General features: G+C 37.5%; 1 protein-coding gene across 1 annotated transcript; it reads left to right on the forward strand.

Annotated features, from left to right (window-relative positions):
- The first annotated feature begins 94 nt into the window (after window positions 1–94).
- On the forward strand, window positions 95–5949 carry si:dkey-192g7.3. Its single transcript, XM_017410263.3, has 6 exons — window positions 95–281; window positions 2198–2503; window positions 2581–2847; window positions 3037–3178; window positions 4105–4168; window positions 4455–5949. Exons 1-6 carry the CDS (start codon window positions 170–172, stop codon window positions 4488–4490), a joined length of 927 nt encoding a protein of 308 aa, XP_017265752.1. The 5' UTR covers window positions 95–169; the 3' UTR covers window positions 4491–5949.
- Window positions 5950–9917: the final 3968 nt, after the last annotated feature.

The raw sequence follows: 9917 nt of genomic DNA on the forward strand, positions 1-9917 counted from the left end.
GAGAGAGAGAGAGGGGGGGGGGGGGCAGAGGGAGTGGGGTTGCTGGCAAGCATGTGTGTAAACGCCCACACACACCCACACACACACACCATCTGATTGGATATAACGAGATTTCTTATTAGAAATTCACTTTTCTTTTACTTTCACTTCCTCCTCAGATATAAGGCAGATGTGGATTTGTGTCTGTGCTCATCAGGACTCACAGCAGCAGCAGCTTCTCCCCAGCTCAGAAGATAACATGAGGGCTTTCCTGGGTCTCCTGGTTATTGCAGTGGTCTCAGGTGAGTCTTTTTATTACAAAAGGCATCATCACAATCAATACATCCTCCTCTCATTTAGGATTTTTTTTGTTATTAGGCGCCTAACCTTACAGGCTGCGTAGCTGCAAATAATAATGTCCAAATGCAAATGCAGGGACTTGGATCAGTTTGTAATCGTATTCAGAGTTTGGGTTTTTCTTATTTCAAAACACAAGTGATGATTCATGAAATGCACTTTAGCCTTTGTCACATTTTAGCAGCATTTTGTGCCATGCTGCCAAGAACGTTTTGCGATCCTGTTATTCTCTGACAGCAAAGGCTGAAGTCCTTACACTTCTTTTGTGTTTACGGAGTCGGACTTGTTTGTGATCTGATCAGAAGGACTTTCTGGAGCTCTTTGGAGATTGTCTGAACCTTTTGGCTGATTTCTAATTATTTTCGGCCAAGTTTTTGTTTCCTGTCATGGCCGAGGGGCGCCGTGCGTTTAAAAGAAATGAGAAAAGTGGACAAGTTGGCGCTGGAAGCTTTAGGTCTGCTTAACCAGTTTAGTATTACATTGTAAATAATATTGCATAATCAATTTATAGTTTTCTTTTAATCTATATGTTATTCTGGAGACATAGTTACACGAATAAGTAGCATATGCGTGTGTGTATTTGGTTTTTGTTACCCTTTTAGAATCTTTCCTGGTATAATTACCTGCACCGATATCAGCTACACTGATCCAACGAAATGTGATCTTGTCTTATAAAGAGGACGTTAAAGAGTTTTTAAAGTTTCATGCATTTAAGTGAAAATTTCTTTCTTGCTGCTATTTATGCTTCTGTTTAGAAAGCAATGAATAAGATATTGCAGCTGTATAATCTTTAATATAAACAGGTACATATTTTCTGTAAATCTTTGTGCGTGACTCATTGAAGCAAAGCTTTTACTTGACGGATCGTCTGCAGGGATGAGGCAACATTCAGGGGAAGTACCTGTCAGTTTACTAACGCCTGCTTTCATTTCTACCTCGTTAAACCTGGAAAGGAATGCAAACAGGAATGCGTTTCCGCCGAGGAGCGGCTGAAAAATGAAAGGCGTAGTTAAGTGTTTTCAAGCCTGCGCAGAAGAACGCAGCTAAAAGCTTATATTTGATTCATTTCGTACGATTTAAATATGTCCTAGAAATGGAAACGCACATTTTGGCACTAACAGAACATGAACATAAGAGTCCAGAGGCGTACCAAGAGTGATCTGAGACGATAAAAGACATAAATAAACTGCTAAGCTTCGACTACAATGAAGTCTTCGACCGATGATCTCGTTCATCTGTCTCACCTTCAGCACCAGAACTCACACAGATGACGGTTTTATTAGGACTCTTTTCATTTGATGATAATTTATAAAATCATGCTCACACTTACGTTTAATTATCAAATCTTTACTCTGGTAATTCACTTACTCACCCTGCAACCTTTGTGGAGTTAAAACTACTTTAGTTTTTGTTTTTACATCTTTTTTTTTTCGTGAGATTTAAAAATATCTGGATAGCTTTAAGGGTTAAAAGATTACCTGGTTAGGTTTATTGGGTTTAATTGGCACTCTTACATCGTTGTTAGAATCACACAGTGACTTACAACCAGTTTGTGAATAGAAACAGAGTGAAAGCATGAACAAAGAAAACATAAACTACTCTGAAGGACGCGGTAGGTGTTTAAATTATAGATAATATCTGCACCTCTGAGGTGTGTTACTGATGTGACGAGATGAGTCGTTTCTTCTCCTGCTTCTTATTTCTCACTCAAAGAGTAAAAAATATACATCAGTTGGTTTAATTCAGTTCACACTTTTAAAGCATCAAATACATTTTAGTTATGTCTTTAGAAATATCGACTGTTTTGATGTGTATTTTGGCTGAGAACTGAACTGATCATATGTCCTCTTTTCTGTTGTAGGTGATTCAGAGGTTGATGTCAGAGCTCTCCTAAATGAAGATGTCCTTCTGCCGTGCTCCTGTGAGGACAGAGTTTTGAGTAAGGAACTTAAGTGGCAGAATGAGAAAGAAGGTGTTCCACTGCTGGTTTATTCCAACAAGCACAACTCACCCAACTACGCAGACAGAGTTGAAACATTTTTCAATGATAACAGCAGTAACTGCTCTATACTTCTGAAGAACGTCACAGAGGATGACAGTGGGAGATATACCTGTCGTTTTGACAATTCAAAATACCAGAGAAATACTGTGAATTTGTGGGTTTATGGTGAGTCAGTCTTCTTATTCTTTATAAAGATCTGTCAGAATATTTAATGTTTTTAACTTGTTTCTTTTTCTCACCAGGACCCAAACCTCATCAGCAAAATTTCACCCAACCTGATGGTGTCAAAGTTTTCATCTGTGATGTAAAAGCCTGTGACAACCAAACTGATTTACAGTGGACTTTAGATGGAGAACAACTTAGAGATTCATCCAAGTATCAAATATCCAACAGCTCAACTCTGATTGATGGCATCTTCAACATTACCAGCACTCTCAAGATAAATCTGACAGAGACCATTTCCAGCTCAGAGATTAAATGTGATGTGATTCACTCAAATCTATGTCATTGTAAGTATTTGTATTAAACTGCAGTCTTTTGTGATTTATTGCTGTCACCACTTTAGAATCACATGTAATATTTAACACATAGAAAATACTGTCATAGATATCAAACTGTAAAATAAGACAAATCATATGATCATTTCTATTATTCTATTTTTTACTGATTTTTTTTATTTATTATTATTTATTTATTAGCCGGAGGCCGCAAGATAGGTGGCACCACAGCCAGTCCCACTGAAGAGCCCCCGCTGCTTAAAGTGTCCTCGCTGCCTAAAGTGGCCCTGCTGATGGGACTGATCCTGCTGGCCGGATTGTGCCTGATTGTTTATTTCAGACAGTGAGTATTTGTATAATGCCAAATAAAGCAGCTTATATCATGCTTATTTATTACTTTAGAGTGGTATGAATATCTGCTGAATTAGCTTTCTGTATAAGTAAAAGAGTTTTTTGTTTTTTTTGCTTTATGTACCATTATGATCTGCACAAAGGGTGAAACCTTTTGGACTGAAGTATTGCCAGATTAAATTTGTTTTAGCTTCATATTTAAGAGTTTAGCTGCTGCCTCAAAAATTCAGAGTTTTAGTGAGTTAGATGGGATTCAGAAAGAAGTGTCCCAACACTTTTCTTATTTAAAACAGTGAATAAGTAAATCTTTACTTGTAAACATACATTTGTCAATATAACCACAATTACTGAAATGTTTAAATTGATGAGCTTAGATTTATTTTCATGACTAAAACATTTTGTTACTAGATAGACAACAAAGCTTCCAAAAAAGGTGTTATAATGTAAGTAAACAACAAACTATACTGAGATATATGTTGTGCACTGCTGTTCTTTTCAAAAATATTGAGACATGCAAGAGTTAGAAGGAGTTAAAAGAATGAAGTGTTAAAAGCAAATTTTAAAAAAAGTCGGAGAAAACCCAACATTATATTTGTAATTCGGGTTCCTTTCACCACAAAGTAGGCCTCTGTGTACTTTGATTCCTGTAATTTTCCACAGCAGCACAAAATGAAAGAAATCATGGCAGCTCCCCTGGATTTACTCGGATTTGTAGAACTCACCTGTCATGATAAAAACAATATGAAACGCTGTCGACCAAATAATATCAGGTCAAATATGAGTTGAGGCAGACCCTAAACAAAGGTAGTTTTTAAAAGGTTTCATAGTTTGTGACTTCTTTCCTCCCGTTTTTGTCTAATGATGGCTGTATGAGTAAAGGGACGTGTGTTACAGGAGCTCTTATTTTTTCTTTTGCAGAGAATGGCTGAATAGATGCAGGAACGCTGAGCAAAGTCCTTCTGAGGAGAGAATGATTCCTGAGGTAAGGACGTTGTTGGACATTAGACAAATGTGTTAAATGTTGATGCAGATCAGTGATGAAAGTAGAAGAGAGTTTTTTTTGGCAGATTAGGATCTAAACAGCGTCAGATTATTAAATACAGTTTCTATATTGCCTCCTGTCTGAGTTTTTCTGGTTAAACAAGAGTTGTTCAACATTTGGCTGCCCTTCTGGAAACTTGAAATCATTTGTATTTTTCTAAGTTGTAACTTGTTTTTTATGTCACTGTCAGTAGGATTAACCCTCATCTTTCTTATCTTTTCATCAGGAAGAACCTCTTAGCAGCTTTAGGGACGTGGTTTGAAGATGAGCCCAGTTTCGTCTGACCCGGGGGTTGTTCACAGACACCTCATCATGCCGATGCTTCTTGAAGCCCCCAGGAGACAGAGATGAAGAGAGGTAGAGAAGCTCTTGTAACTTTGAGTCAGTTTGACCCAAAGGTCACGGGAGTGTGAACTGACATGCCCCGTCCTGCAATACCATATTCAGTAAGAGTTATTTTAAGAATTGAAATAACTCTTTTTAGTCAAAACATTAAAACCACACAGGTGAGGTGAAAAGCATGGATCATCAAGACAGTAACAAACCTGAGGGGACATTTTGGACATTCAAGTTGGTCTCACTATGACATAAAGGACAACACATCTCAGTGATTTCCCCAAAAGGGACATGCCAAGGATCACCGTCACATCGTTGAGGCACATCCTGTCGGCACGGGCAGGACGTCAAGCAGGCCCGACAGGTCAGGGCTGTTTTATCTCCAGCAAAAGAAGTTCATGGGTTTCCATTAATAAAAATCATTGTGCCTCTGAAAACCTTTGTGCAGAATATAAGACCTGTTAATGACTCATACACAAAACTGATCTGACAATAAAATGATGTATGTGCAATTTTAAAATGTGAAAGGATTCTTTAAAATGAGGTCATTTAAACAGCTATCTAAACATGTAAGATAATATTTGTTCATAAAAATTGCACTTTAAAATGTCTGAACTACCCCTTTAAGAGCATTTAATTTGATATCCAACTCTGATGAGAAATGTGAATAATGTATATTTATTAACAATGTAAAAGCTGTAATTTTTATATATACGTTTTGCTACATGTACAGAATGACTCGTGATTTTATTCTTTTATTTTTTTATTTTATTATTAGTTTCACTTCTTCCTCATGAAGCATGTCACAAAGTTACTGTGAATATTTTTGCTTTACCAGTTTTTTTCTGTAAGTAAGTGTTTTTTTATATATGGTATTTATATTGTTCATTCAGATTGTTACAAGATATTTTTATAACATTTGAAAGGTCTGGTACTGACAAGAAATGCATGCAAATAACCCAAACTGCCAGAGAAAAACACTTTAATGATTCCTGATTTTATTTTGTTTCATTGAAAAGAACCAGGAAATAGACTGTTGGTCCAGATTTTGCAGTGGCAGCAGAAAGAAAATGTGCAAATGTGACATGTTCAGGGTCAGTAAAATGTAATAAAAACAACACAGAAACACTACTCAGGAAGGAAAAAAAAGACTTAGCCCTGAACTTGCAGCTATTGTTTTTATATCAGTCCTCACCTTCTTGTCCTTCCATCACTGCCACCCGGGACAATAAACTTGTCTTAATAAAATGTTTAATTTTACTTCATGATCCTAAAATGTGTAAAACATTTTAATTCCCATTTCTGTTTCTGTCCGGTTCTCCATTATGTATGTATGAATTAAAATATTTACTTTATTTGTAATAAAACTTAAAAGGAAAAAAATACTTGTGCTTATCTGTGTTTTTAATTTCTGTTTGCAAGAATTTCTTCTTTTCTGGACCTTTTCTGGATAAAACATCATTCCTTAAAGGACTCTCAGCTACTACCACATCAAATTTTAGCTCATTATCTGAAATAATAGACTTTTTTATTATTATTAATAAAAAAGATTCATGTTTTATTCACTCATCTGTCATAAATCTTACTTTAGATATCAACAAAAGTGTTTTTTATAGGAGGAATTATCACTTCTGTCAGCTGTGTGTAATGAGGTGTCAGTTCACTTGTTTGTTATTTATTATCTTGTTTTCTGGAAGGAACAGCCAAGATTCCTAAAGGGAAATAACCTCATTAATTACGTCCAGTTGTTTCTGTTCAAAGGTTTTATGCCAGTTTCCAACATGAAAAGCCATTTGTTATATTTCTAATGTTTGCCTGCATGTCCAGAAATAAATGGTGACTGATTTAGATGTCATCACAAATATGAACTGCTCCTTTCATGAAGCGTTGGCTCCAGGAGGTGTTGCTTCAGATGTCTGCAGTTATAATTATTACCAGTCAAGTTATAGTTTTTATGCATATCTGATTAAATTTCCTTAAGAAATGTACGACTTCTTGACGTGATATTGTTGAGGTCAGAAGTTTAAATGTGCTCATCACGGACGTGAATGTTCGAATAAGTTTGAGCTTTTAACTATTCATTTGAAAGGATTGATTAGACATGATGCCACTTCAGTGGTGTTTGAAAAACAGGAACTGGGTGCACGAGTTTATCATTTGTGTCTGTTTTCTTGTTGATCTGAAAGCTGGATGTTCCAACAAATTTACTTTGGCTCATTGCCAGTTTGTAGAACTCACCCGTTACGTTCTGTCACTCTAAAAACAATGAAACGTTGTCGATTAAATCGTTGCAGGTCAAATATGAGTGCAGACAGACCCTAAACAAACAAACAAACAAAAAAAACGTTCATAGTTTGTGACTTTCCTCCCATTTTTGTCTATTAATCATCAAGTTTTCAACTAAATCTAAATACCTTCTAGTGGAGGTCATACAATGACCCTTCTTACAACATGCTCATTCCACAAAACTGACCCATATGTTTAATGAAGCAAACATTTGCTAACAGCAACATGATGGCTGTATGAGGGACAAGTGTGTTACAGTAGATCTTTTAGCTGAAGATCTTTCATTTTTTGTTGAGACAATGAGATGAAGAACAGAATCTCCTTAATGCAAAACCTCATTTCCTCTTTTGCAGAAAACCCAAGGCCACTAAGCAAACTCGTTCCGAGGAGGAAATTGTTGGGATTCTGTGTTTGTGAGTCTGTTCCTGCTCGTGAGTGGGAGATCTGTTTCCAGAGAGGATCTTTGCTGGGAGCTCTGCTGGTTCCCGTGCCTTCCAATTTAATACTCGTCTCCTGTCTCAAGTCACCTGTTTGCTGTTCTCGTGTTCCCTGTCGGGTTTGGGGTTTTCTGTGGGGTTTTGTGTCTCAGTTTATTGTCTTCATGTTCTCTGTTTGAGTCTTTGTTCAGTTATCTTTGTCTTAGTTTAATTCTTGTGGTTTGTGTCTTTGTTTCTGNGGGGGGGGGGGGGGGACGACTCTTACTTTACCACTCATCTGCTAGAGTGATTCTGCATGTGGGTCAGGAAGTTACCACCTAATATGACAGAAATGATGGATAAGGTTAAGGATGTTGTTGGACATTACACAGATGTGTTAAGTGTGTTCAGTGTTGATGCAGGTAAGTGATGAAAGTAAAAGAGGGTATTTTTATATTTTTTGTCAGGTATCAGATCTAAACAGCATCAGATTATTACACATCATCTTTAGTGCCTCCAACGCTTGGCTGGCCTTTTGGAAAATGGAAATTATTTGTACTTTTGCAAGTTGTAACTTCTTATTTACGTCACTGTGAGCAAGATCAACCCCCCTCATCTTTTCAGCAGGGGAACCCCTCATCAGCTGAGTTGCAATGATTTGAAGAGACAAGTCATCATGCCCACGTTGAACTGACTTGTCCCGTCCTGCAATACTATCTTGAAGTTATTTTAAGAATTGGAATTACATTCAACAGTCAAAATCTTAAAACCACACACAAATGAGATAAAAAAAAACATGGATCATCTCAACACAAACCTGCTGGGACATGTTGGCCTTTAAAGTTGATCTCTTTATGACATAAACCACCAGCCTATTTTTGCAGCACAACCACACTTTCAAAACACATGCTTGTTGTTTGTCCACATTTTGTTCTTTAAGATGACAGGATCTGCTTAAAGAAGGCACATCAAAAGGATGTTTTGTTGTAGATTTGAATATGTAAATGAATCCTAAAGAAATGTATGACTTCTTGACCCGATGCTCATCACGGGCATGAATATTATAATAGGTTTGCCCTTTTAATTGTATATTTGAAAGGACTGGTTAGACATGACCAAACTTCAGTGGTGTTTCAAAACAGGAACTTGGGTGCACAATTTTGAACGTGTGTGTTTTCTTGTTGATCGGAAACTGCTTCCATACATGGCAGTTCCACCAGATTTACTGAGGCTCGTTGCCAATTTGTCAAACTCACTTGTCACGCTAAAAACAAAAATGAAACGTAGGCCAAATCAGTTCAGGTCAAATATAAGTCCAGACAGACCCTAAACAACGGTAGTTTTGAAAAAAAAAAAAAAGAACTTTCATAATTTGTGACTTTCCTCCCGTTTTTGTTTCAAGGTGATTGACAGTTTTTGATCAAATGCTATTGAAGAAGCAGCTTTGGGGAGTTTCGACTGTAATCTAATGTAGGCAGTACAAGGATTCGACTTTCAACATGCCAATTCAATAAAACTGACATATACCTTTAAAAAAGCCAACATTCGACACTCCCACCTACACCTTTCCAAAATAAAATGAGAGCAATAAGCAGTATTGTAATTTAATTGGCAACAAATTGTTTGCTTGCATCACCAACATGATGAATGACATAATATCCTTTGGTCTAGTTGGACAAGTAAACTTAGCACATAAAGTAAGAAAATTACTTTGGTTGATTATTTCCTTGTTGTAACAATGCTTCTTCGAAATTAATCTTATAACAATGGAAAGCCAGTTTATTTCCCCTTAAATGGAACCACATTTGTTAGAAATATGCATTTGAGCAGCAGAGTTGAGTGTGTGGGTTATGCTCATGAAAATATCTGCCAATGCCAAACGCCTTATTTTGCTATTGACTCTTGTTTTGAACTTTTGATACCAGGTGCCTGATTGTCAGCACCTGTGAGTAACCAGTGGCAATCCCATATCTTCACAATCTGGGACTAAACGCTATCTTCCAAGATGGCAACACTTGCTCCACAGAGCAGGGGGGGTTATCAAGAAACTGCCTCCAGAATTTGGGAGTGGATAGGTTAGAATGGCCTCCCTACAGTCGTGACCTCAACCCCGTTGAACACCTGTGGGATCAGCTTAGGTGTGCTGTTCGTTCCAGAGTGACCGACACAACCACATCTGCTGACTAACAACAAATGCTGGTTGGGGAATGGGACACCACCGTCCCACGCCATCGTCTGACCAAGCTGGTGAGCAGCGTGAGGTGCGGGGCTGCTGTGGCTGACAATGACGGTTGGAGGCAAGACAGGAAGTCATGCAAATATGTTTGATGTTGATGTAGATAAGTGATGAAAATAAAAAGAGCTGTTTCAGGCAAGTTGGGAGCTGTTTGCATAGTAGTCGGTATAGATATCATCAGAAGAGTAAATATACCTTTACTGTCTAAATGCCTGCGTTTTTCCTAGTTAAACAAGTGTTTCTGTCAGGTTTCTCTGATGTCGAAGAAAAAACAACAGCTTGGTGGTAGACAGACTACCGGACTCAGATATCAGGTAAGTGTATTTATTTACAGTGAGGAGCGGGATGACCGGAACGGAGGTGGAATCTGAAAAACGGAGGGGAAGCGGTAAGTGACCAAACAAGGATCTTAAAC

Source organism: Kryptolebias marmoratus, linkage group LG6 (genome assembly GCF_001649575.2).
Source record: "Kryptolebias marmoratus isolate JLee-2015 linkage group LG6, ASM164957v2, whole genome shotgun sequence".
In the NCBI taxonomy this organism is placed as follows: domain Eukaryota; kingdom Metazoa; phylum Chordata; class Actinopteri; order Cyprinodontiformes; family Rivulidae; genus Kryptolebias; species Kryptolebias marmoratus.

What these genes read in the sequence shown, in the direction of transcription:
- si:dkey-192g7.3 (XM_017410263.3), top strand. Translation starts at nt 170, where the DNA reads ATGTGGATTTGTGTCTGTGCTCATCAGGACTCACAGCAGCAGCAGCTT. An exon ending in TGTGAATTTGTGGGTTTATG is followed by an intron (nt 2,504 to 2,580) that starts GTGAGTCAGTCT and finishes TTTTCTCACCAG; the next exon opens with GACCCAAACCTCATCAGCAA. An exon ending in TCACTCAAATCTATGTCATT is followed by an intron (nt 2,848 to 3,036) that starts GTAAGTATTTGT and finishes TTTATTTATTAG; the next exon opens with CCGGAGGCCGCAAGATAGGT.